This window comes from Manis pentadactyla, chromosome 11, assembly GCF_030020395.1.
Source record: "Manis pentadactyla isolate mManPen7 chromosome 11, mManPen7.hap1, whole genome shotgun sequence".
Classification (NCBI taxonomy): domain Eukaryota; kingdom Metazoa; phylum Chordata; class Mammalia; order Pholidota; family Manidae; genus Manis; species Manis pentadactyla.
The window spans coordinates 91251530-91277330 of NC_080029.1; the positions used below are offsets into that span (position 1 = coordinate 91251530).

The 25801-nt window shown below is 58.1% G+C and overlaps 3 protein-coding genes across 8 annotated transcripts in view; 2 read left to right on the forward strand and 1 right to left on the reverse strand.

The window, feature by feature from the left end:
* The first annotated feature begins 1170 nt into the window (after window positions 1-1170).
* JMJD7 (jumonji domain containing 7) lies at window positions 1171-9824 on the forward strand. Its single transcript, XM_057488722.1, has 9 exons — window positions 1171-1247; window positions 4755-4908; window positions 4983-5236; window positions 5589-5645; window positions 5968-6063; window positions 6243-6319; window positions 6539-6698; window positions 6816-7317; window positions 9771-9824. Exons 1-8 carry the CDS (start codon window positions 1184-1186, stop codon window positions 6902-6904), a joined length of 951 nt encoding a protein of 316 aa, XP_057344705.1. The 5' UTR covers window positions 1171-1183; the 3' UTR covers window positions 6905-7317; window positions 9771-9824.
* On the forward strand, window positions 7848-20401 carry PLA2G4B (phospholipase A2 group IVB). 6 transcript variants are annotated; one of them, XM_036923763.2, is made up of 21 exons: window positions 7848-8120; window positions 8274-8332; window positions 9771-9843; window positions 10129-10265; window positions 10388-10519; window positions 10831-10871; window positions 11054-11096; window positions 11350-11404; window positions 11735-11865; window positions 12133-12216; window positions 12500-12537; window positions 13412-13547; window positions 14241-14377; window positions 14653-14875; window positions 15018-15135; window positions 15387-15524; window positions 15699-15803; window positions 15974-16153; window positions 16497-16663; window positions 17250-17436; window positions 17557-20401. In XM_036923763.2, the coding sequence occupies exons 1-21, from the start codon at window positions 8063-8065 to the stop codon at window positions 17775-17777; spliced, it is 2463 nt and encodes an 820-aa protein (XP_036779658.2). In that variant the 5' UTR covers window positions 7848-8062; the 3' UTR covers window positions 17778-20401. The 6 variants fall into 6 exon arrangements, with proteins under 6 accessions (XP_036779658.2, XP_036779659.2, XP_057344703.1 ...); XM_036923764.2 differs by having other exon boundaries at window positions 8287-8332; XM_057488720.1 differs by having other exon boundaries at window positions 7848-8116; window positions 8287-8332.
* A 701-nt stretch (window positions 20402-21102) lies between these two features.
* SPTBN5 (spectrin beta, non-erythrocytic 5) overlaps window positions 21103-25801 on the reverse strand; it is a 42540-nt gene continuing 37841 nt past the window's right edge. The window contains 11 exon segments of the mRNA XM_057489050.1: window positions 21103-21313; window positions 21451-21542; window positions 21642-21728; window positions 22037-22108; window positions 22265-22498; window positions 22849-22953; window positions 23135-23311; window positions 23557-23746; window positions 23890-24107; window positions 24349-24504; window positions 25381-25575. Coding sequence (XP_057345033.1) covers window positions 21103-21313; window positions 21451-21542; window positions 21642-21728; window positions 22037-22108; window positions 22265-22498; window positions 22849-22953; window positions 23135-23311; window positions 23557-23746; window positions 23890-24107; window positions 24349-24504; window positions 25381-25575 — 1737 coding nt within the window.

A 25801-nucleotide genomic window follows, 5' to 3' on the forward strand; every position in this document is an offset into this window, starting at 1 on the left:
CTAGTTGATACAAGATGGCCTATAGGTTACCTGGTTGGGGTAGAAGGAAGCTCCTCAAAGGCAGTGCTGGGCACCCCAGATGCTCTGAATACTGGAGGTTGAGGGGAGGGAGGCACGTGGGACTGCAGCAGGGGCCAAGACATGCTGGAAAAGTGGTAGGTTGGACAGGTAAGTGTTGGAGGTGAGGAGATAGAGTAGAATTGGAAGGGCAGTTGTTAGGGGTGAGGGTAAGGACAGGGCATGGGGCAGGTAGAGTAGGACCAAATAGTGAAACCGTTGTTGAGGAGTTAGGGTGAAGAACTCATGTCTCTGGGTCCTGCTGCTTTCTGCCTCAGGTCTGTCAGAGTGGTTTTACCAAAGCTCCAGGCCACAAAGGCCCATTCTCCCAGGACAGGCCGGTGGCCGTGCTAGCTCTAGGCAGAGGCTTAGCAAGAAATTGGGTTCTGAAGAGTGGCCAGCTACATAACAGCCTGCGTACACCTGGATAGATGAGCCCTGTTTCACCCTAACTCCTCTACTGTCACCGGCATGGCCAAACTGCAAAGAAATCCTGTCTCAGGAGTCTTGAAGCTGAGGGTGGCCCCCTGGCGGGGCTGCAGCTGCCCTTGTGAGGGTTAGAAATCCACTCCCATTCCCCCAACCAGCACAGCAGCCACAGCCCAGACCAAAGAGGGCTCGGGCCTGGCCCTCTGGGCTGGGTTCTTCGCGATCCTCGGCCAGTCTGCCCCTCAGGAGGCGGGAGGTACACTCCAGCCAAGGTTTGTGAGAAGGTGGCTCCCCTTTCTCTACCCCTTGTCCAGCTTGAGGGGGCTTCGTAGCCAGGCCGGCCCCATCCCCTTCTGCATGTCTGAGGCCACCGGCAACTGCCGTCCCCCGTCAGATTTGTCCTGACCGTTTTGAAAGCCCCTTATTTATAACTTTTATACTTTGGGCCACGGCGTACCCCCCCTGTCCAGGTCTCACAGGGCAGAGGGCTGTTTTTAATATGTCCATTTGTATTGATGTATGAACTCGTCAATAAACAATCATTTCTTAACCCTGGGATGCCCGCGAGTCTCGCAGGCTGGACGAAGCGCAGCGTCCCAACCGCTGGGGGCTGGGGGCGGCCTGTGGGGGCCGCGGGGCGGGGTGGGGCGGGGCGTTCCAGGAGGGCGGGGCCTCTCCCGGCGGCGGCGGCGGCGTCATGGCAGAAGCGGCGTTGGAAGCCGTCCGGAAGGAGTTACGAGAATTCCCGGCTGCGGCCAGGGGTGAGTGGGTTCCCTCAGGACGCGGGAGAGGCCTTGGCTCCGAGGCGGAAGCGCCCCGGTCCTTCCTGGGTCGCCGACACCGCCTCGCACCCTAGTTCCTGTTTTCCAGGAGCGCAGAACCTGGTGCACGTGACTGACCGACAGTTCCCCCTCTGCTCACTTCCGTCACACACGCTCCCTCCGCCGGTGTTCGCAGGCCCTCGTTCTTCCTGGGCGTGACTGTTCGCATTTATTCCCAAGGCCGGTCCCGTCTTTTCCCTGCTGCTGTCCTGGTGTTCCCATCATCAGCCCCGCGCAATCTTTGCCCTTCCCAGCCTTTCCTGTGGCGAAGCTTTACTCTTCAGGTGGTCCGATTCTCCCTTTCTGAACCCCTGCTGGAATTTGTTATTCAGGGAACAGACTCCTCCAAGCTGGGAGTGGTGTGGAGCTTTGGGAGAATTGTAGGTAACTCTAAGTGATTCCTGGCTTTTCCTCTGCTTGGCCTTTATTTTTTTCCCCTTCTATCCCTTCCTCCCTACCTCCCCTCCTTTTTTCTTTCTATTTTACCACTGAATTAGCACAGGCCCCTGGTTTAGAAAACAATGCATTTATATATAAAGTAAGCTTCCCTCCAGTTCAAGGCTCCAGTTTGCATCCTACCAAACACACTATTTACGTTCACACACACGTATGACTCTGTACTTCCTTTTTATACAAATGATAGTTTGCTAAACATTCTTCTGCAGCATGTATCATGAAGACTGTTCCATATCCCTTTTACCTTAGCCTTTATCGCACCTGTATATTAGTGCTGTAATTTACTTAATCGGCCCACTGTTGATAGGCATTTAGGCCATTTCCAATCAATTTTTTAGATAATGCTGCAACGAGTATTTCAAGTATTCATTTAACAAATAGTTATTAAGCACTTCAGTGTTCCAGTCTCTGTTCAATGTGTTTAAGATACACCACTGAATAAAACAAATCTCTGCCCTCATAAGAGCTTATGTTCTAAGTGAGGGGACAGACAGCTATAGTCACACTAAGTGAGTTAACTATATAGTAGAAGAAATGGGTTAGAAGATAAGTGCTATGGGGAAAAAGTAAAGCAGAATGAAGAGCCTTAGGATGTGGGAGTGGGGGACAGGTGACAAGGTTCAATAAGATGGTCAGAGTAGGTGCGCCTCCTTGATAAGGGAACATTTGAGCACAGGCTTGAAGAAGGAGAGGGTGAGCCTGCAGACATCTGAGAGAAGACAATTCCAGATGGACAAATGCCCTAAGGTGGAGTGTGTCTATGTTCAAGGAACTGTGAAGAGGCCTGTGTGCCTGAGGCAGTCACTGGGCACATGTTTGTTTGTTTGTTTTTCGTTAAATTCCTAGCAGAAGAATTGTTGGGCCAAAACAATTGTTTGCCTCCCTTTTGAAATTCTCTCACTTTGAAGCCCCAGGAGGGAACAGTGGCCTTTCCTTAAAGGAAAGCTATTAAATGGTGAGAAAGTGAAACTGGACTAGTTGCAGAAAATCTGAGGGGTAAAAAAGAAAGGAAGGGAAGGGAGGGAGGGAGGGAGGAACCAAAGAAAGAATTTGCAGTTTCCAGGTATTTTAAGCATCCCAGTGACAGTTCTAGGAAGATTTGGAGCCCCGAATGCCACCCACCATCCCGTACAACACAACTGCTTTGATGGGCTGGCATGACTCAGAAGGCCCTTTGCCAGTTTCCTCCCCTTTGCTGCCTTATCTGTGGGGCAGGTTACATCTTCTCTCTCTAGCCAGTGAAGTGAGCACCTATGCCAGCTCTTTGCAGTTTTCCTGGGCCCACCAGGGTCTTCCCACTCAGTTCCAATTTTTGATGTAAAGACATTCAATTCACTTTCCAGCCGACTGCAAGGCAGAGATGACCAGTGTGGAGACGGCTGTGAGAGAGAGACATCATGAACTCAGAGGTGAAAATGAGTGTGGTGGCTGCTTGGAGCAGGATACAATAACTGGTTACTGGCCATCAGGACATTTGGGCTGAACCTCAAGGATGAAGCCAACAAAGTGAAGCCCCGTACACTGTGTAAAAAGCCAGGGAAAAGGCATTGCAGTCTGACTGACCAGCAGGATCAAAGTTTAGCACCACCTGAGTAGAGAGTGTGTGAGAAGGGGCAGGCACCAGACAGGAGGAAACCAGGCTGGAAAAGTAGGTTGGGCCTGATCGCAGAGTACCTTGGATGCATGCTAAGACAGACTGTATTTGTAAGGAGTAGGGTTGAGCCATCAAAGGATTTTTTAACTAGGGGTATGACACCGTGAGATTGTATGTTAAGAAGATGTCTGGGGCCAGGGTAAGGGATGCTTTGAGAGGGAGTGGATTTAGTCAGAGAAACCAGCTAGTTCACTGCAGGAACCATCCAGCTAGGAGGTGTTGGAAACTTTTCATCTCACCACTAAGAAATATACCAAACACCTGCTGTGTGCTAGGTACCATATAGGTCCTGGTAATATACCAGTGAACAAGCCTCCCTGCCCTCATGGAGTTTACATTTTAGCAAGAGAGGTAGACTGATACTCAGTTTGGGTGAATGAGAAAGTGAGACATGCAGTATGTTAGGTGGTGATAAATAATAGGCAGAGGGAACAGAAGGGAAGAGGTATAAGGATTGTTGGGGGCAGGTTACAGTTTTTAAAAGGGTGGCCAAGGAAGGAAGCCTCATCAAAGCAGTATTTGAGGACCCAGCAGAAGTAGCTTGTGGAGGAAAGATGGAGAAAGGGTGATTCGAGAGACATAGGAAGCAGAATCAATGGGACTGCCCACTGGGCTTTCTTTTTGTTGGCAGTGCATAAAGGCCACTATGATCAATAGGATAACAAGTGAGGGAGAAGGAAGAATCAAAAAGAAGAGATTTTTATTTAGCATGACAAAAGGCCACTATAGACATCAGCACAGGTGATGCTCTTCCAAACACAGTTCAGCCCTTGCTTTTCCTCCTGTGGTTTTGTGTGGCAGTCTGTCTCCCCAGTTAGGTTGTAAGCTTCTCCTTGATGCCTCCACGTTGGCCAGGCCAAGTGCTAAATACACTCCAGGTGCTCAGTGCCTATCCCTGTTGGAGGGTGTTTCCCAGAGCCTTGGCCGCCCACACCAGCCTGTGGCCTTGGGGCCTCAGCTCTCCTTGCTCTGGAGCTCCTAGCACTGCCTCACTGGCTGCCTTTCCTAGTGGATGCCAGGAGGCCGGCCACTCCACAGAGTGGGGAAGCTGGGTGCCTGCTGTGCAGGGCCGGGCACGATCCCGTGGAGGGCTTGGGTTATGGGCTGGGCAGCAGCTTCTGGCCCCGTGGTTTTTGTGGCCTATCCTAGTGTGTTTATGGGTGCTTTTTGCTTTCTCCTTGAAACTTCCCTCTGTGTTCAATTCCTGGTTGTTCCTTTGTCCCAGTGGGCATTGCCCAGTGACAGTGTGGCTGATCCAGGGTGGGCATCTCTTAAACGCAGGCAGTGGGCAGCAACTGGGTGCTGTTGGCTTCAGCTCCCCATCCCTTCTCCCACAGAGCTCAGCGTGCCTCTTGCTGTGCCCTACCTGAGTGAGCCCCCAACTCCACTCCAGTTCTTCCGGGACTGGGTCTGCCCCAGCAGGCCCTGTGTCATCCGCAACGCTCTGAAGCACTGGCCGGCGCTCCAGAAGTGGTCCTTTCCCTACCTCAGGTGGGAGCTGCCTGGGTGGGATGTGGGTGGTGCGCTGTGGCAGCTAGCCGTGGGCTGAATGTCCATTCCTCCAGAGCCACAGTAGGCTCCACGGAGGTGAGCGTGGCTGTGACCCCGGATGGTTACGCGGATGCAGTGCGAGGGGACCGCTTTGTGATGCCTGCCGAGCGCCGCCTGCCCCTGAGCTGCGTGCTGGATGTGCTGGAGGGTCAAGCCCAACACCCAGGAGTCCTCTACGTGCAGAAACAGTGCTCCAACCTGCCCGGCGAGCTGCCCCAGCTGCTGCCCGATCTGGAGCCCCACGTGCCCTGGGCCTCTGAGGCACTGGGTGAGCCGGCCAGACCCTGCATGAGCAGGCCGGGCTGGGCAGAAAAGAATGGGGAAGGAAGGGGTCAGCCTGCCTGCTGCTTCCCTCCCTTCTGTGATGGCTCGGCCCACACTCCTGGCCCCACAGCATCAGGTGTTGTGGACAGCCTGCATCCCCAGGCCTTCAAGTCAGTGAACCACTAGAGGTCGCTGCCCTCCCTTCCTTCCGCCCCAGGGGAGGGAGGCCTCTTCCTGAGCTCGCCCACCTCTGCCCCTCCTCCTGGACTGGCCCAGCCCTCCTGCGTGGTGGTTGTTCCCAGCTTGGCCTCTGGGGACTCCCTCTCCTCACTGGCCCTCTTCCCTCGGACCCACAGGAAAGCTGCCTGACGCTGTGAACTTCTGGCTGGGGGAGGCAGCTGCAGTGACCGCTCGTAGGTGTCCGGAATACAAAGGTCGGGGGGTCGGCGCGGGTGCGAGAAGAGGAAGCGTAGAGTAGAAGGTTGGCCCTGGATGGAAGTTTGTGCTCTAAGATTTCCTCTGGGATTCTGGAGGGGGGCCTCCACTGACAGCTCAGGTTGGGGAACCTTCCGTGGCCCTGGGGCTAGAGGGTTTCTCACAAGCCCCTACAAAGTGCTCTGAAGGGCAGCTAGCTCAGGGGGTGAGCTCAAGAGAACCCTGTTTGCTCAAGTGCTGTTTCCTAGATCAGTGCCCTGCTCCTCAGTCCTGCCCACTGGGCTTTCTTTTTGTTGGCAGTGCATAAGGACCACTATGAGAACCTCTACTGCGTGGTCTCAGGGGAGAAACACTTCCTGCTGCACCCACCCAGCGACCGGCCCTTCATCCCATATGGTAGGGGACGCGGCCCTCAGGGGCTGGGGAGTGGTTGGCCCTGGGCACACTGATCCCCAGGCCTGAGGTGTGGGCGCAGTGTCTCCACTGCAGTAGGACCCCTACACCCAGGGAACGAGTGAGAGTGGCTGGCACATGGCCATTCAGTGGCCCTCATACCTTTCTCCCTCTGTTTGCAGAGCTGTATACACCGGCAACCTACCAGTTAACTACAGAGGGTTCCTTTAAGATGGTGGATGAAGAGGCCATGGAGAAGGTCTCAGCCTTGTTCCTGTGCCCAGGGAGGGGGAAGGGTAGAAGCCTGGGCCCTGAGGCACAAAAAGTTGGGAAGGTGGTGCCTTTCTCTGGAAAGTCCCTAAGTCTGGAGCCTTCCAGTGAGGAGCAGAGCAGGGCACATGGTATTTTCCTTTGGAAGGGACTGACTGGAGGGCCCGGGGGCTTTGGACCTGCTCCCTGGCATCCACTGTGTCCCCAGGTACCGTGGATCCCCCTGGACCCTTTGGCTCCAGATCTGGCCCGTTACCCCCGCTACAGTGAGGCCCAGGCTCTTTGCTGCACAGTGCAGGCTGGTGAGATACTCTACCTGCCAGCCCTGTGGTTCCACCATGTCCAGCAGTCCCATGGCTGCATTGCTGGTGAGGAGCTTCCCTGGTCACCTAGTGGCAGGCCCAGCAGGGCATCTGGAGGATGGGCTGGGGAGGCTGTAGGTTAAAAGGGGGACCCTCATGCTCAGGTCTCTGTTCTCCCCTCAGTGAATTTCTGGTATGACATGGAGTACGACCTCAAGTACAGTTACTTCCAGCTCCTCGACTCCCTCACTAAGGCCTCAGGCCTCGACTGAGAGCCCTGGTGAGCATTACCAAGGACGGCTCATGGAAAAGGTTGTGCCCTCCCAGACCAGGTCAATTCTAGAAGCAACCTGGAGTCAGAGATTTTTGGCTGTTGGCCTAGCTTGGCTTGGGATCAGCTTTGGAGGATTTGGGGAGGTGGTCAGGAGGACCAGGCGGTGCCAGGCAGGTCTGGGCGTGGGCTCGGGAAGTTGCCACACAGGTGAGGCAGGAGCCTGCCCTGGAGGAGTGGGGCTTCAGGTGCAGCACCACCTCTCACCAGCACGGTGAGCTTGGCCCGAGTATCGGTGTCCTATCTGTAAAACACAGATGGTGTTGGTTCCTGTCTTATGCGGTGTCGTGGGGCTTGGAGGTGACGTCCGTAAGGACAGCATAGGGCTGGTACAGAGGAAGCGTTCAATAAAAGGTAGCTGTGATTCACGTGTGCCTGGACTCCCTCTTGCAGTCGCCTTCCGTGGGCTGGGCTGGTCGGTTCAGGGACAAGTTTCGGGATGACTAATTGGGGGGTGAGGGCTGGGTCCAGGCCTGGGCCTGAGGAGCTCTGCTGCCAAGACCCCTCTATCCGTGCCAGCCGTCACAGCCCCTCCCGGGCAAGCAGGCTGACCTCGGTCTGTCTCTGACTCCGGCACAGGCTCATCGACACAGGGCTTGTCATGCTATTCAGAGCTTTGCCCCGGCCTTGTGCACTGTCCCCCAGCTCCAGGGCGTGTGGGGTCTGGGGCCCTGAGGGTCACCACTGTTCCTCTCACGGCAAGCACAGGGTGGAGGGGACAGAAACTCCTGCCCGCTCCTTCCCCAGGGGTCTCCACACTCAGATCCCCTCCCTTCCCCAGCCAACCTGGTCCTGGAGATGGAATAGCCAACCCAGAGGCCTCATCCCCCACTGGGCGGAGGCAGCCTGCGCATGGCTTTGAAGGGCTGTTTGCAGAGCAGACCACACCCTTGCCAGCTTACGATGGGGCCTGGGGCACTCCTCTCAGATTGGCCAAGCGCTACAGTCAAGACTGGGCATTCCTGTTGTACTGGCGCTGGGAGGTTTCGAAAGGCCCTGTGACAGGGGACACAGCTCTCCCATGTGTTGCTGCCCTGGGCCCACTGCCTGCCTTCCAGGCCTCAGCAGGCCCTCCTTCTAGTCTCCTGTTCAGCCTCTGATGACAAGTTGTCCTGTGGGCATCTCTAGGCCCAAGAAGGGAGAGCAGCGCTGGGTGGGTAGGCACAGTGGCGATGGATGGAGGGGATGGGTCTTTGGTGTCTGTCCCGGAGTAGGGGTGAGGCTCGGGTGGAGCGGAGGTGGTTGGGAGGAACCAGGAGGAGCTTGCAGCCAGCTGAGACATCCCTGGCTCTCAGTTAAAGAGCTGGCAGTCCTCCCCTGTAGGCGCTGCACATCGTTCCTGGCTTCTGAGGACAGCCTCATGGCTCCGGTAAGACTCGGGAGGGCACTGGGCGCCCACTCCGACCCGCTATCTCCAGGGCCTGGTTAATGCTGCTTCTCAGGGAAGCTGCGGGCTTCTTCAGGTGTCCGGAGGGTTTCCCAGCCGTGGACCAGAGCGGCGAGCAGGAGCCAGAGAAGAGGCAGGGTCTTGGGATGAGGGAGTGTCCTGAGTTCTTCCTGCCTGAGAGCTGAGTTCCAGTCAGGGCCCCCTGATACCATGGATCTGGGGCCTGAGAACCCTAGCTCCGAGCTACCATCCTGGGGCCCCAGAAGGAGGTGGCTGCTCCAAAGCTCCTGACTCAGCTGCATGGGGAGATGGGGGCCTCAGGGCTGACAGTGATGGATGTGCTGCTCCAGCTCTGCCCCCGGACTCCATCAGGGCCTTTCTGAGTCAGGGCCGAAGGCCAAAAGGAAGGATTGGTCAGCACAGGCTTCCCTGCTGTGGCACACCTGCCCGGGTCCATATGCCCAGACCCAGGGTCATGAGTGTGGATGGAGCTGCCCAGGGACCCCGTCTTTAGGCTGACCTTAGAGGACCTGGAAGGCTTGCCAGCCTGTAGGTGACATGAGCTGGTAACTATTGTTCCTACCCTAGCAGAGAGCATTTCCAGGTTGTGTCCTGGCCAAGAGCAGCTCAACCAGGGGGCCCAAGGCCAGGCCGAACCCTGGCATGCCTGCCTCCCCCACCCCTGTAGCCTTATTACCCTGCCACCCCACCCCACCCCAGGCTCTCCATCATCCAAGACCAGCCTCAAGGCTGCTTATGAGGGATGAGCTGGGAATGGGGGTGGAGAGACGAAAGGGTACTGTGTCAGGAACTGGAAGCAGGTAAGTGTGGGGGTCCCTGGGCAGCTCCATCCACACTCATGACCCTGGGTCTGGGCATATGGACCCGGGCAGGTGTGCCACAGCAGGGAAGCCTGTGCCGACCAATCCTTCCTTTTGGCCTTCGGCCCTGACTCAGAAAGGCCCTGATGGAGTCCGGGGGCAGAGCTGGAGCAGCACATCCATCACTGTCAGCCCTGAGGCCCCCATCTCCCCATGCAGCTGAGCTAGCCTGGTCCAATCCTAGCTGTGGACCTCGGGCATGTGACTGCTTAGCTTTTCTGCACCTGTTTCCTTGTGGGCTTGGTCATAATAAGTGGTCTGTACACAGGATGGTTGTATGATTAAATGAGTTAATATACATAAAGCCCTTGGGCCAGAGCCTGCTCAGAGTGTTGTGTCAGTGTCGGCAAGCGTTGAGATTAACCATAGCCGCCTTCCCATTCAGGACTGCTGGGTGGAGGGCAGGCCTGGGGCTGGGCAGGGCTGGTTCTTTTGGTTCAGGCTTAGGCTTGGAGGAGTTGCTCCAGCCTCCCCTTTGGCCCTTATCTCCTCTGGGCTCATTAGCCTGCAGCAGCGTTTCCCTGTCTCCCACTTTGCAGGCTAAGGTACCTGGGACCTGCCTGCTCACCATTCGTGTCCTGCAGGCCCGTGGGTTGCCCTCCATGGACCTAGGTGAGTCCAGTGGTTCTACAGCTGGATTCAGGGTGGGGCAGGAGCAATAGGAAGAGATATGAGTAGGGCTGGGCATGGAAGGATGTCCTGGAGTGGGTGCTGAGAAGAGGTACTGGGTAGAACTTTGTGGTCGGGCCTCAGCCTCTGCGCCTCTGGCCTCCTGCCCCATCCCCTTCCACGGTTCTCTAGGCCTCCTGGGGTTGCCTGTGATGGAAGGATGTGGACTTGGGGCAGCTGGGCTGGGAAGGGCTCTGGGCCATCGCTGGTGCTCCTTCCTTTCTACAGTGACCCCCTCTGACTGCTATGTGACACTGTGGCTGCCCACGGCCTCTAGCCACAGGTTCCAGACACGCACAGTCAAGAACAGCAGCAACCCCATCTGGAATCAGAGCTTTCACTTCCGCATCCACAGTCAGCTCAAGGTGGGCCAGGCACCAGACCCAGCTCGCTGTCCCTGTCCGCCCGCCACCACCATCCCTCCTGCCTTCGTTCCCCACCTATGCCCAGCTCCTTCCTTCAGCCCCTCACTCTGTTCGCCTTCCAGAACATTGTGCAGCTGCAAGTCTTTGACCAGGACTTCCTGACCAGCGATGACCCCATGTTGTCAGTGCTGTTCGATGTGGGGACATTGCGGGCCGGGGAGTTCCGCCGTGAGAGCTTCTCACTGAACCCTCAGGCAAGGCTACGGCTGGGGTGCGGAGGGCCTCGGCCCTGGGAGGTGGAAGGGGAGGTGCTTTGGAGGGTCGCTGGGTATGGCCCTCTTCCCTAGTGAGTGGTGCAGGCTTCTAGGCATCCCAGAGGCCTTTGGCAGCCAGAAGCTATTGTCCACCAAGGAGCAGTCCCATCCCGACCCTCTTTCTTGGCCCCTGAGCCAAGGGCAGTCCAGAGAAGGTGGGCAGAGCAGCCTGGAGATGGACAGTGGATTCTGGGCTGAATCTGTACACACTCTCCACTCACCCTGCTTCACTTGCTTCTTTCTCTCTCCAGGGTGAGGAGCAGCTGGAAGTTGAATTTTGGCTGCAGAGCCTGTGAGTCAGGGGCCATGGGGCAGTTCCTGGGTGGGAGTGCTTCCTTCTGGGAAGGACCGAGCCCAGTGCACCCAGAGCCAACATCCTTCCCTTTCCTGGGTGGAGAAGGAAGGCCCAGGCCTCCTTGGTGGGTGAGACCTGGCAACCAGACTCCCACTAAGGGTCCCGCGGGCCCTTTCCAGGATGGACTGTGCCGAGCACCTTGTCAGCAATGGCATCCTGGTGGTGAGTCTAGAAGCCCTGCCTTGTGCCTCCTGCCCAGCCTCCTCCTCAGGCCTGCAGCTCGGCCTACCATGGGGTGGGCTGAGTTGGGGAGCCCTGGGATTTCAGTTCCTTGAGAGGATATAACCTCAAGCAAATGTTTGGTGACTCAGGGCCAAGGAAATAAAAGTGCTGAGGAGAAAGAACCAGGTACTGGGAGGTGGGGGTCTCTAGGAGGGGAGGAGTGTGCATCTGAGGGGCTCTCTTAATGCCTCAGGCCCGGGAGCTCTGCTGCTTGCATGTTCAGCTGGAGGAGGCAGAGGATCAGAAGGGTGAGTCCCTGACATACGAGGAGAGCCCTGGCCCGCTGCCCACGTCTTCTCCTTTCTAAGGGGTGGGAGGGGACCTTGCAGTAGCTGCTCTTGGCTCCCCCAGACAGGAGCAAGGGTTGGGGGTTGAATCCATGCTAGGGTCCCCCAGGACCGGAGCTTTTCCCCTTAGTCCTCTAGGGATGTGGGGGTTCCATTGCCCAGCCTCAGCCTGGGCCAGAGCTTCCATCTCAGCTGGGGGAGGGGGTGCCCCTCCGGCCCCATAGGCAGGATGAGGGCCTCTGTGGGCCAAAATCCCATTTCCAGCCTCTCTGCTCTGGTTCCTGTTTCCAGAGTCCAAGGGCAGAGTTCAGCTTGCGGTTCCTGGGTCCTTTGAGGGTCCACAGGAGGCCTCAGTGGGTGCTGGCTCTTTCTGCTTCCACTGCCCGGCCTGCTGGGAGCAAGAGCTGAATGTTCACGTGCAGGTAGCGTGCCGTTCCCCCCCCCCCCGAGGGGGCTGCAGAGCCTCTCCCCACCTCCCTCAGCACTTCCTCCCAGTGGCCCTTCTGCTCCCTCTGAGTGCCTCCCCCTCATCACTCCCTGGCAGAATCAGACACCCTAGGAGGAGTGTGGGCTTGATGTCTACCTCCTGTCCCCTTCCTGATCCCTCTCTGTCCTTCCCAGGGAATCAGTGAGGTCCTTGCAGAAACAGCTGGGTAGAATTCTTGGGTCTTCTTTAATCTTCCCTGCAGGATGCCCCCCAAGAGCAACTGAAGGTGCCCCTGAGGGCCCTGCCCTTTGGCCAAGTGGTGAGGTTCGTCTTCCCCATGTCCCAGGTACTTGGTCACCTGGAGGAGGAAAGCCAGATGCACAGGCAGGGCTGGGCCCCAGGCTTAAAGGGCTGGCCTGCTTCTGTGGCACTTCTGTCTGCAGGCTGCACCCTGGACAAGTGCTGGGCCAGGCTCTGGGGAGAGGGGCCCCCTGACCATCCCTGCCTTCCAGCCTCAGGCCTGGCCCTGTGGTAATGGCTGGGGGCCTGAGGGGCATGGGGTGTGGCTCGGGCTGGGATGAGAGGAACAGGTGGCCAGCCGTTGTGACTGGAGCATTCATGCTTTTCAGGAGCCCCTGATGAGGGTGAAGCTGAATAAAGAACAAGGGTGAGAGCTGCTGGGCCCTGGGAAAGGGCGTGAGGGGAGCAGCGCGGTGGGTGGCCGCTGGCCAGCACTCAGCTTGGAGCAGCGAGCGGGAGAGACCGGGTGGCTCCCAGAATAGTTGCTGCCAGTCCTTGCGAGACACTCAGTGATTTCCTCCCAGGGGGGAGCACCAAGTGTGGGGAGCCTTAGCAGATAAAGATTCTTCTTGTTAGCTTTTTACTTGTCTTTCTGTTTTAGTTGAAGGGGTGTGTGCTTAGCCCAATGCCTGGCACTTGAGAAGCACTTGATAAATGTTTGGCTGGAAAAACAGGTGGTAGGTGAGAAGAGTTTGAGGCACAGAGAGGGCAAGGAAACCAAGAAAGGAGAGAAAGCACTTCCTTTTGGGTGACAGCTGTTGTGGGTGGACCTTAGCTAACCTTCATGAGAGGAGTCACTCGCCCTCCTTGCACATGCCTGGAAGGCTAGCTTCTCACCGCCAAGAGGCAGGAGCACCAGGTCCTATTCCATTGAGGGTTATTTTTGGGTGGATGAGGGAAAAAAGCTGAGAGGTGGAAGTGGATCTATGGTGTGGGGCCATCGAGAGGCCTGTCTGCTCCTGAGGCCCTGGAGGGAGCTCTTTAGTCACTGGCCTGTGGATTCCTGGTCCTGTGAATCCGCTTTGCTGCATTCTCCAAGTGTGTCCCCACGTGGGTCTGGGGTCACCTTCTCTCCCTCACAGCCACACGTGTCACATTTCAGTCAGGACACAGGCAGGGGAAGAATTGGGGAGCAGATAGGAGAGAAAGGATGGCAGTGGGCTTTTTAGGGAAGGCAGAGCCAGCGTCCCTCTCCCCGACGAGGCTGGCAGCTGCCTCACGGTCCCTTCCTTCCCCCCCAGACCGAGGGATCTGGCTGTGCGGCTTGGCTGTGGGCCCTGTGCCGAGGAGCAGGCCTTCCTGAGCAGGAGGAAGCAGGTGGTGGCCAGGGCCCTGACGCAGGCCCTGCAGCTGGACGGAGACCTGCGAGAGGACGAGGTCTGGGGTCTGGGCTGCATTGGGTGGCATCGTTGGGCTTGCTGCAGCCCAGAGCCGAATGGTGGAATGGCTTGTTCCCTATCCAGACCAGAGCTGGCTGGGACCTGCCTGCATCGGCCTGCCCCTGCGCTGCTTCCCTCTCGCTTGGTGGTAACGGGAGCTTGATCACATTGAACGCAGAGCATTGCCCAAGGCACCTGGAGCTTGCAGGCTGCCATGCTGGGCTGGCTTTCCTTCTATTTTCTCTTGCTCCTTGGCCTGGTCTAGGTTTTGACACTGGGCCTAGTGAGACATACAGCCTGAGGGCTGTCTGCTGCTCTGAGGCAGCCCCCATAGGTTCACCTGCTAGGGAAATGAGCTCTCCTTGCAAGAGGGAGAGGGGTGGCTGTGTGGGGTACCTTTTAGGTGGACTTGCGCCTTCCAGAAATCAGTCACAGACTCCTCAGGGATTAGAGGGGAGGAGATGAGGCCTGGGACTTATCTGGCCCATTTTTTTCCTGGAGTTCTTCAACTCAGACAAGCCTGACCCCGGTAAGGCTATTTGTGACTGGAGCTGGTCTGAAGAGCCCTGATCAGATCTAACCGGCCTTAGGGGGCAAGCTGAGTAGCCAGCTGGCTTTTGCTACCTCCTTTTCCTGTGGCCTGGCCTCCCCCTGCTAAGGCCTCTCCAAGCCTGGCTGTCCTCTCTTCCAGATCCCGGTGGTAGCTGTCATGGCCACTGGTGGTGGGATCCGGGCAATGACTTCCTTGTATGGGCAGCTGGCCGGCCTGAGGGAGCTAGGCCTCTTGGATTGCATCTCCTACATCACGGGGGCCTCAGGCTCCACCTGGTGAGCTCATGGCAGGTTAAGTTCAGGAGCATGGCTGGGGTAGGGGGAGCACGGCTAGTAGGGTGAGGCAGGGGTTGCTACAGGTGGGACTCTCTTAGACCCCATAGGCCTCTCTGACCAAATTGAAAAGGCTGGGGGAATGCCTGTGCCAGAGGGAAACACGTTTAGGGGGATCCTTGAAAGATGCCTGCAAGGCCGCTGTCCTAGAATAGAGAGCCCAAGGCACGCAGTGGGGGCCCTTGAATGACAATCCCCCTGGCTATGACTTTTTCCAGGGCTTTGGCCAACCTCTATGAGGATGCAGAGTGGTCTCAGAAGGACCTGTCAGGGCCCACTGAGTCGCTGAGGACCCAGGTGACTAAGAGCAAGCTGGGCGTGCTGGCCCCCAGGCAGCTGTGGCGCTACCGGCAGGAGCTGGCCGAGCGTGCTCGCCTGGGCTATCCGACCTGCTTCACCAACCTGTGGGCCCTCATCAATGAGGCACTGCTGCATGATGAGGTGTGGGGAGGGGTGCAGTCTGGGGAGAGGGGGTGGTCAAAGCCAGGGTGAGGTCCAGGGATAGGGAGCGGTCCTGGGCAGCAGGAGGTGGGAAAGGCCCCAGGGAAGCCATGGCTTTAGGTTCAAATCATCGTCCCTGCAGCCCCATCACCACAAACTCTCAGACCAGAGGGAGGCCCTGAGTCGTGGCCAGAACCCTCTGCCCATCTACTGTGCCCTCAACACCAAGAGGCAGAACCTGACCACCTTTGAATTTGGGGGTGAGTAGCCCAAAGAACTGTTCACCCATCTCTTCTGGCCAGGTTCCATGCTTTTCAGAGACTGTCACCCTACCAGTCACTCAGGCTTTAGAAGGGGGCAAAGGCCTTAGACCACATGCTCAGAGTGCCAGCAACAAGGGTGAGCCTCCTGGTCACTAGGCTGCCCTGACGTGGAGCTCGTGGTGGGTGCGTTGGTGCCTGAGGGTCCTCAGTGCTGGGCCTCACAGTGAGGCTGTATGGCCTTGTCCCAGAGTGGTGTGAGTTCTCCCCCTACGAGGTCGGCTTTCCCAAGTACGGCGCCTTCATCCCCTCTGAGCTCTTCGGCTCCGAGTTCTTCATGGGGCGGCTGATGAAGCAGCTTCCTGAGCCCCGCATCTGCTTCCTGGAAGGTGAGTGCGTCTGGAAGGCTAGAGAAGCTGGGGTAGAGGGGACAATGGGCCTGAGGGAGAGGGTGGGGCTTGAGCTTCCATTAGTCACTGGGCTGTTCCCTGGCCCAGAATGGCTGTGGGGAAGGGTCAGGTTGTGATGGGGTGGGGGACTCTCCTACCCTCGTGTCTTCTCAGGTATCTGGAGCAACCTATATGCAGCCAACCTTGAGGACAGTTTATACTGGGCCTCAGAGCCCAGCCAGTTCTGGGACCACTGGGCACAGGATCGGGCCGGCTTGGGTAGGTGCCTGGGCTCCTCATAAGGATGCGGAGAGGTGACCAGTGGCCTATATTTGGGGGCTGGAGAGGCTGGCTGTCAGGTCTTCGGGAGTCCACAGAGGCTGGGATAAAGGTCCAGGGGTTCCCATTTCCTGAAGGATGACCTACTTCCTCCCTTCTTGACTGGGCAGAAAAGCAGCAAGTCCCCCTTCTGAAGATAGAAGAGCCTCCCTCAGCGGCTGGCAGGATAGCTGAGTTTTTCACTGACCTTCTGACACAGCGCCCACTTGCCCAGGCCACCCACAATTTCCTTCGTGGCCTCCAGTTCCATAAGGATTATTTCCAGAATCCTTATTTCTCCTCCTGGAAAGGTATTTGCTTTCCCCTAGCTGGTCTTGGTTCTCCAGTCCTTCCATGGCCACCTGAGTCTTGGCTCCTGGTCTAAACACCTATACTCTCCATTGGCTCTAAGCCCTTTGAGTTCAGTTCCCTGGGCTGCTTGGAGCAGGAGCCCTTTTTCCTCTCTTTGTGTTGGGGATCAGAGGGCAGGTGCAGGGCCTCGGAAGCAGGGGCAGTACTTCGGTGGGAAGGAGCAGGGACCAGAGGGCAAAGTCTCATCCCACCAGCAGCAAATTGCTGGCATTAAGCCATGCATGTGGAGCCGTCAGCCCCAGTGACAGCTGCCTCTCCATCCAATCCCCCCAACCTTTCTAGCTTCCAAACTGGATGGGCTCCCCAACCAGCTGACACCTGCAGAGCCCTACCTTTGCCTTCTGGATGTTGGCTACCTTGTCAACACTAGCTGTCCACCCCTCCTGCGACCCACTCGGGATGTGGACCTCATCATTTCGCTGGACTATAACCTGGGTGGAGCCTTTCAGGTGAGCTGGGGGGAGGCGGTGGGTGACCCCAGGCCTGGATTGGCCTCAGCTGGCCTGACATCCTAGCTCCTGCCTCTGGGGAGATCTGCTTTAGAGTCTGTTATCCAGTCCACCTTCCCTTAGGGGCTGTGACAGTGTCACCATGTGAGTGCAAGACCTAGGCTTCTGAGCAGGGCCTTTGATTCTGCTCAGGAAGTTGTAATGAGGGGGAGCTGGTGATGATTTTAAATGTATTTTATAGTTGGGTGCCCTTCTCTGCACCTGTACCCTGGTTTGGTCCTAGACCTCTGGGACCCCTTGCTTTGAGTTTCTGTGTTGGTCCAGTGAAGGTTTTTGCCTCCCAGTTGCAGAACCCAGGGCTTGTTAGCAGCCCATCCCATTTGAGCCCAGAGGAGCTGCAGAAGGGCTGTCAGGTTTAGAGCATTTTTCCAAGTCTGGCCTGGTTCTGATGGGTCCACTGGAGTCTGACTGGCATTTGGGCACTAAGTGCCACGTGTCTAAGCTGCCCTTAGCCCAGGACTGAAGAGACTGGGGAGCCCCATGGGCCCAGCCCAGCCGTCTGACGCCCCCTCTGTCCGCCCTGCAGCAGCTGCAGCTCCTGGGCCAGTTCTGTCAGGAGCAGGGTATTCCATTCCCGCCCATCTCGCCTGGCCCTGAGGAGGGGCACCAGCCGCGGGAGTGCCATCTGTTCTTGGACCCCGACCACCCCAAAGCCCCTGCTGTGCTGCACTTCCCCCTGGTCAATGACACTTTCCGGGAGTACTCAGCGCCTGGTGAGCCACCACCCCAGCCCCTCCACCCTATCACCACTCCGCAGGCAACCGCAGACCCACCCTCCGTCCCCCCTGCAGTGCCCTCACCCCACCATGCCTGGGCTGCACTGTCCCCAACAGGGGTCCAGCGCACAGCTGAGGAGGCGGCGGCTGGTGAGGTGAACCTGTCTTCAACTGACTCCCCGTACCACTACTCGAAGGTGACCTACAGCCAGGAGGACGTGGACAAGCTGCTCCACCTGACACATTACAATATCTCCAACAACCGGGAGCAGCTGCTGGCGGCCCTGCGTGAGGCCGTGCAGCGGCGGAGGCGGCGTGGGCAGCACCGGCCGGAGTGAGGGTGCAGCAGGGGACGATGCCCTGGCCTCGGCTCCCACCCAGCCCCCATGGCCCCAGCTCTTTTTTTCAGGCTCACTCCCAGTCTGCTGGCTGCTCTGGTTGAGTTGGGGTGGAGAACTGTAGGGGTCTGAGGGATGTAGTCTCTCTGTACACCCCCCCCATGTGACCCTGAAGCCACCAGCAGCCCCGCTACAGACACCCCCGGATAGGCCCTCCGCAGGCCAGGAGGGAGGCGCTGTCTCATTGGCTACCAGCTGCAGGGCTTACTGGGGCCTGGCCTGTGTTGCCGGCTGGGGAGGGCTTCCTCTTCGAGTAAGGAGAGGATTCAGGGGTTCTGTGGCAGCCAGGGGCAGAGACGGGGTTAGCCCAGAGCACTGTTGGCTGTATTTACATACGCTCTCAGAGCCCAGTGATTTCTTTCCTTGCTACCTGAGTAACTACTTTATATATTACAGAGTCACATACAAACGTGTGGTGCTGAGATCGTCACTCCAGGCTCTTAGATACACATGGCAAGGACTGGTTTGAGAAATACAGTACCTCCCCAGGTACCTTACAGAGTTAGCAAGTCAGCACGGGCCTTCCCATGAAGAGCAGGCCATCTACCCCACTCAGGCCCCATCCCTGACCCCAGCTCCAAGCAGGGAGGCAGGGAGGAGGCTGGCTTGGCCTGGGCTCCCCACTGCTGTGGCCCTGGCCCTGCTCCTGCCCAGGCGAGCAGATTCTCAGGCACTGTCAGTCAGCACCCCTGTCCTCACCCAGGTGGGGACAAGGGGCAGGGCTGCTTCCTGTCCCATGGCAGAGGTGGCCAAACCCGTGACCAAATGAGCCAAAGAAAGAAACCAGTGCCAATGGTGTGACTTTGGCAAGCTGCAGCCTTGGTGGGGCCTGTCCCCAAACAAGGAAGCATCTCTTGCAGAGGTTGGTCCTGAGGGGCCTGAATCCTGTTCTGGTCACTAAAGGGTGTCCTTGCTTGTAGTGCTGAGATTTGGTGCTGACTCAGAGTTCACTTCAGGGCCCAGGCCTGTTGGGAGAACAGATAGGCAGAGTGAATTTAGGGCCTAGCTGCCCCAGAATCTTCTTCAAGCACTGGTGCCCCAGGCCTCTGGCCTCCCTTGGACTAGCCCACCTCCTGCTAACATTGATGGGAGGTGTGGAAAAGGAAGCCGACAGGCAGCTTGTAGGAGTGGCCGTGGTGTGTGGGGTGGGCTGGAGACGGTTGGGTTCAGGACCCATCTCACTACATTTGTCAGCTCTGGGCATGTGGCTAGAAGTTGTGGTAACTTTAGAAGCTACTGCGTCCAGGATGAGAGCCGTTTACTCAGCAATACATCATCTGAATTGTGAATTGGAACTCTGGGGCCCTGCACGAGTGGGAGTGCATAATTACAAATTTCACCAGAGACCATGACTGGGGCTGCCACCTGCGACCACTGAATGCTCCTCAGGCATGAGGCGGTGTGGCGTCTCCGTGTGGGTGTGCAGGTTGCAGGTTGTATCTCTGTGCAGGTTTGTGTGTGTAAATGAGACAGTGTGGGTCTTGGATTCTGTGTGTATTTGGATGACATCCTGGCTCCTGGCCCTTTCTAGGGTGGGTAAGGCTCCCTTTCCCCACGGAGCAGGTCGGGGTCCCTGCACTGGGGGAAGTGGAGGGGATGAAAGGGGAGAGGAAGGGCAGGAACAAGGGTGCAGGAGGGCTCTGGCTGTCCTGCAAGAAGGCTCCATTTTGCAGAGGAAGAGGAGAGCAAGGACTGAGGGATGTGTGGGCCCTAGGTGGAGCCAGGCAAGTGTTCTAGCATTTGCAGAGGGAAACGGGGGTACCCCTCACCTTGGGTCTCCCCTGAGCTGGAAAGGCGGTGGGAACCTTGGGCAGTTTCCTTTGCAGAGACAGCCATCTGCAGGAACTCCAAGGGCTGCAAGGGGCTATCAGTGCACACAGGTGGCTTCCTCAGCCAGCAGGGTGGGGGACAGCTGTGGAATTGGGGGAAAGGGAGCCTTGTGGCCTGGAGGCTGTTGTCCGTGCTGAGTAAGCAGGGGTTTGCATCAGACAGGGTGGATGCTAGGATTTGCTATTTCTCAGGGGTAGTGGAGGCTCTTGAATGGGGGTGGGGGTGTGGATTACCCCACACCCGGCACTGTAGGTCTGAGTCCCAGGACCCTGGGCTTAAGAGGTCAGTATCTATGCCAGTCGTGGAGGCTCAGGACTCTCTTGCCCATCTACATACCCAGGTGCCCTACCTGAGCAAAGTGGCTGTGAAGGGTACCCTCTCAGCAGCACGCTTAGCTGGGAAACCTATAGGTTGAGCTCTGAGCTCTGGGCTCAGACTGTGAGCTGCCGAGCAAAGAAAGAACCATTAGCCTTGGCCCAGAGGCAAGGTTAACTCCCTGCATGATCCTGTCCCCCTGAAATCCTAGCCCCAAAGTAATGGTGTTGGGAAGAGGGGCCTCTGGTAAGCAGTTAGGTCCCCAGTGTGGAGCCCTTATACAAGAGACCCTAGAGAGCAACCTCGCCCTTCTAATGTGTGGATACGGTAAGAGGGCAGCTGTCTGCAACCTGGTACCTTGATCTTGGACTTCCAGCCTCCAGAACTGAGAAATAAGCATCTGTGTTTATAACCTACCAGTCTGCGGTATTTTTTTTAGTAGCCCCAACGGACTAAGACACTCCTGCTTCTGGAGGCACCATATGCACCTAGCTGTGCCCAGCAGAGTGAACACTCGGGCCAGGACTCCCCCAGGGCATCCTGCCTCCTAGAAGACCGAATGCAGACAGGCTAAGGATGGCTCAGCCAGAGGGCATTCTGAAGACACTCAAGATTCCTTTGGGATTCTGCAAGGACAGTCTCAGGGAGAGCCCAGGGGAAGAGAGACAGTGGGAGGAATGGAGCCAGGACCCCCGAGACTGGGAGGAACAGGCAGGGACACTCTGGGCCACAGCCCCCAACAGCCAGGCATACCCTTCCTCTCCATGAAGAGCCTATCTGATCACAATGATGCGAGATCCCAAGGGTGCTTTCTGTGTGTCCCTCCTGGTAGAAGAACTGGGCCTGGCCACTGTCTACAAGACACCCCAAGGGAGTTGCATTCAGAGCTCTTTGAGGACCAGACAGAGAGGGGCCCAGGATAGTGCATGAGGATCCTAGTAGGAAGGGCTCAAGGGAATCCAAACAGCAGACTCCAAAGAGGGTATAATAGGACCAGGAGCAGCCCCGGGGTCAAGCTTGGCACCCCTGCTACTAGTTAGCCATGTGATTTCTGGCAAGTTGCTTCCCCTCTCTGATCCTTAAATTCTCTGAGAAAAAATAATCCCACTTACCTCTCAGGCTATAGAAGTATCAGATGTGAAACTTCTGAGGCATAAAACACCAACAGCTTGGAGCTGAGGAATCGATGCCCCCCACCCAGCACCCCCCTCCAGCCCCCAGGCTTCCCCTGGAGCCCACCTGCCACGCTGCTGCTGCTGAGGGCTCCATGTCGGCTCTCAGCCTGCTTCTCAGACGGTGCTGTGAACAGGATCTCCACCCTGCTGCTCTGCCTGCCACCCAGACAGCCATGGGTCGGTCAAGCTCTTTGCCTCCCATGGGGGGCCCTCCCCTTGGGCTCTTGGAAGGCTGTGCCTGCTCGGCCGCACGTCCTGGGGCCAGTGTCTCTCTCCCCCAATGCGGCCCTTACTGTAAGGAGAAAGTGTGCTCCCTGCCATGGTGCTCCCTCACCCTCTCACACTGGATTCCTGCGAGGTCCAGGGTGGCTGCAGAAGCCACGTTCTGAGGAGAGATGATGGGCAGGGGTCACCATGGCCATCTCTGCTCTTACGATGGGGCCCTCTCTGTCCTCTGCCTCCCACCCCCCTTATGGCCTAATACCTCTGCTGTTGTCTGCTCACTCCGGAACAGGCTCAGGGAACTGCCCCCCAAGGCCCCACGTCGGCCGTCCCAGGGGCTCGAGCGGGGCTGTGGAGAGAAGGCAGTGAGGTGGCACTAGTTGCACACAGAGGGGAGGCTACAGCCTTGTCAAAGCCTTTGCGTTTCTGGAGGCTCCTGGGAAAAGTCCTGGATTGGGCCAAGGTACCCATGGCAAAGAGGGAACCAGGGGGTGACTTTCGGGGAAAAAAGTTGAGAAGGAAGAGGTACCCCCCCTGACCTGGGAGGGGGCGGGAGTTGTGAAGTGGGTCCCCCACAGTGCCGGGGTGCCTGCCCTCAGTGCCCTGTGTGGGGTTGTGGTGGGGAGCTGCCTGGAGAAGGAATCTCCTGGTTCTTACCTGCCTCTCTCCAGGCAGGAGCTGCTGCTTAAGCTCTAAAAATCTCTCCATGGTGGGGGTACCCTTTACATCCTGAAAAATTAAGATGGGGCTAAGGAGACATCAGGACCAGCACAGAGGACAAGGACCCCTTCTGGAAGGTGGTCTGGGTGTCTACTCCCTGACCTCATTCCTCGTGACCCCTGGCTCGTGGCCCTGTCCGTCTGGCTCCGGGGTGTGGGCCCTTACCCCCTCAGCCCCGGCTCCGCTGGGCTCCTGCCGCTCGGCTGTGCACTCCAGGGGGGCGCCGGTGGTGTGGGGCAGGCGCGCCCCCATGGGGACACCTCGCTGCAGGTCCTCCGCCTTGGCCTGCTGTGCTCCTGGCCGCCAGCTGGCAGAGGGCCTCTGCTGGAGAGAGGTCAGCCCGCAGCCAGCTCTCCCGGGCTGCAGCCCCTTCACCTGCTGCAGCAACTTCCCTTCCACCTGGGGGAAGAAGCAAGGTGACCAGGTCTGGGCCCAGGGCCACACGCCCACCTCTCCTCTCCTAGCCGCCCCACCCAGAGAGCCCATCTCCTCAGTGTTTTCTGTGTTTTCCTGCTTCAGCTCAGGGGACTTGGCTGTCATCCTAGCCTGGAGTGGCATCCTAGCCTACCAGGACACGGGGGTGACAGGACACCGCAGCTGGCAAGGAAAGAAGAGGGGCTTCCTGGAGCATCACATGTGGGCTCAGTGCCCTGGGGAGCCCCCAACTCTCAGGCCAAGACCAGGACTGCTCCCTCCTCCAGTCCTCAGGCCCCCAACTCCCTGTGGACCCCGCCCCGCCCTCTGCTCACCCCTGTCTTCCTCTGCAGTTGGGCAAACTTCTCTTCCTGGGCTGCCAGCAGCTTTTCTAAGTCCTGGTGTCTGTGGAGCAGCAACTCCACATCTGACACTGAGTTCTGGGGGGAAGCAGGCCAGGGTGAGGCCCAGCTCCGGGTGCCGAGAGCCTCCCCTCCCCCTCTGCAGCCTGGCCTGGGGGGCCATTGAGCAGAGGCGCAGCAGGACCTGCCCTTGGCTGGAGCTGCCAGACCATGCAGCCCACTAAAGGTACAGCCGGCTGAAGGGCAGGGCCTAGCTCACCCCACAGTTGGGGTCCAGCAGGAGGGCTTCCCGGGAGGCCAGCCAGGTCTCGGCCTGGTCCAGCCCCTGCCGCAGCTTCTGCAGGCCCCAGCTCTCCTCACAGCGCTCCTGGTGCAGGGCACAGGCCTCCTTGAGTGCCTGTAGCTGCCTTTCCAGCTCCTGCAAACACTCTGTCACCTGGTGGGTGGGGGAGGCTGTGGGTGAGAGGCTCAGGCAGAGCCACCTGGGTAGGGAGGGACTGGGGTGCCCAGCAGAGGTGTCGGGTGAGCTGTGAGCCTGGACCCCACCTTGTCTGCCTCTCTCTCTCCCCTCCCCTTGCCTGACCTTCCTCTCCCACTGGTTCCACTTCTGCTAGGGGCTCCGAAGCCTTCCGTAGTTGGGCTCCACCCCCAGCTCAACCCCAGGCCCACCCCTGCTCATACCTCTGGGGACATGAAGTGGCCTTTGCCCACCAGCTGCTGCCCTTCCTGCTGTATATCCTGGGCTTGAAGGCAGCACTCTTTGATTTCTTGCCCCAGTTCCTCATGCTGCCTGAGGAGCCACTCAGCCCCTGCCACATCCCCAGCCAGCTTCTCTGAGGACACCAGTGCCTGCTTCTCCTGGGCCCATGCTCTGCAGGGCAGGGACAGAAAGCTGCTGTCAGGACCAGGAGGGCAGCGTCAGGGGGTGGGCAGGACCAGAGCTGCACAGAGTGTGGGAACCCCCCATCTTGCAGGGCCCAACTAAGCCAATAGCCAGGGCAGGATGCCACCTACAGCAGTTCCCGACAGCGTCCGAGGAAGGCATGGCCCTGGGCAGCCTGCTCCAGCTGCTGACCTCGCTCCTGGGCCTTTGCCTCCAGGGTCACCCAGGCCTCCCGCACCTCAGCCAGCCGCTCAGCCAGGCCCTCCTGAGCTGCAGGGTATAGCTGGCCCAGTCGGCAGGCTTCTGTCTGCACCTGTGCCACCTCCTTCTTGATAGCTGTCAGTTCCCTCTGCTGCCAGAACACAGATTTAGGCCTCAGCCCCTGGCACCATGATAATCCATGATCCTCATTCAGGGAACACCAGCTCCTCTCTGAGGAGCCCCACTCTGCTTCCCAGACTCTCCCAGGCCGCCTCTGTTCTGCTCTACGGGCTGGGCAAGCAGTCCCTGGGCTGGGAGTGGCCTCCCCTCTCCCCTCTGTGCCCAGGGAAGGGCTCGGACAGGCGGGCCACAGGGGCATGGGCTCTTACCTCCAGGGACCTGTGCTGCTGCTGGAGGGTCTGCACCGAAGACATGCTGCAGCCATGGGTGTCTCGTGCCATCAGGGTGGCTTTCTCCTGCATCCAGCCCTGGAGCTTAGCTGCCACCTCTTCAAAGTTATGGACCTCATGGGCTGCAGTCAGGTTCTAGGAGAGGAGGGAGGGCCTGCTCTGGGCTGAGCTCCTTTCCCCCCTGGAGACATGGCTTCTTGGGCCACTTCCTTTCAACTAGGAGGACTGGGGGGCTTGGTGCCTTGTTTATTACCACCAGGTATAGAAAATTCCTAGATGGGGCAGCTGCTCAATGGATGTGTGGTGTTACTGATGATGAGGTAGGGCCCCAGAGGGCTCTCTGTGAGGACAGGGTTAACTCGGCCGGAAAGCGGAGGTGGAGGCTCTGGAGGCTCTGGAGTGGGTGGAGTCGGGTGCACCTGAGGGAGGAGGTAGATTTGGGGGGGGGGGGGGCTGGCTGAGGAAGAGAGGGTCTGCTCAGGAGGCTGCCCAGGACAGAACCCTCAGAGATGGCAGCACTGAGCTGCGGGGTCTGTCCAGGGCTCAGGGAGCTGGGCTGCTTTTGTAGAAACCACCAGCTGAGGCTGAGAAGAAGGGTGGTAGAGAAACTGAGGATGCACTTGGCAGACAAAGCCACTCAGAGCGTTTGGATTAGAAGAGGGAATGAGTGGAGGGCAGGAGCCTCTGACAGCGAGCTCTCGCCCGCTTAAGTGTGTATGATTAAGTGTGTATCAACATGCATGCATCTGAATGAAATGGAAGCCTGTGTTTAGAGGAGGCTTCGAGGGGGTCAGAAGCTGACCAGGCGTGCTTTCTGCTTCTCCCTGGAGGGGTGAACTGCACTAAAAGGAAGCCAGATAGGTGGAGAGGGCTGCAGGTGGAAGCCTTTGAGACTCCCTATCTGCTTGGCGCTGGGAGTTAGAGGCAGCCACCTCCTGCCACACACACACTCACACAGTCCACTTGTCGCTGCCCCTCAGCTGCCCCCGGCCTGGCCTTGGGGTTACCTACCTGTATGCGAGTTTTTATTGCTCTGTCCAGCCTCTCCCAGGAGGCCTCAATGCGACTCCGCTGGGCTTGAATCTGGGGATAGCACCTGGGGGCTGCACGTTCCAGGGAGTCTGCCAGCTCCTTCAGGGCCTGCACCTTGGCCTGCCCCAGGCTCTGAACTTCTTTTCTGAAAGCATCAAACTTCTCTTCCAGTACCTGCAAGGGTGTGGGACCGGGAAGGGTCACTCTAGAAGTGACAGCCGGCAGCTCTTACGGCTCACAAAGCTTGGTAGGATGTGCCAGTTCTGAAGTCCCTCAGCCCTGGCTGCAGAACCATAGGGATCGCCCACATCCCTTCTGCTCACCTCCTCGCCTCCCTCTCATTCCCCAGTGTACACTTTCTTTGCCCTTGCTCAGCCTCAATCCAGTCTCCCCCAGGTTC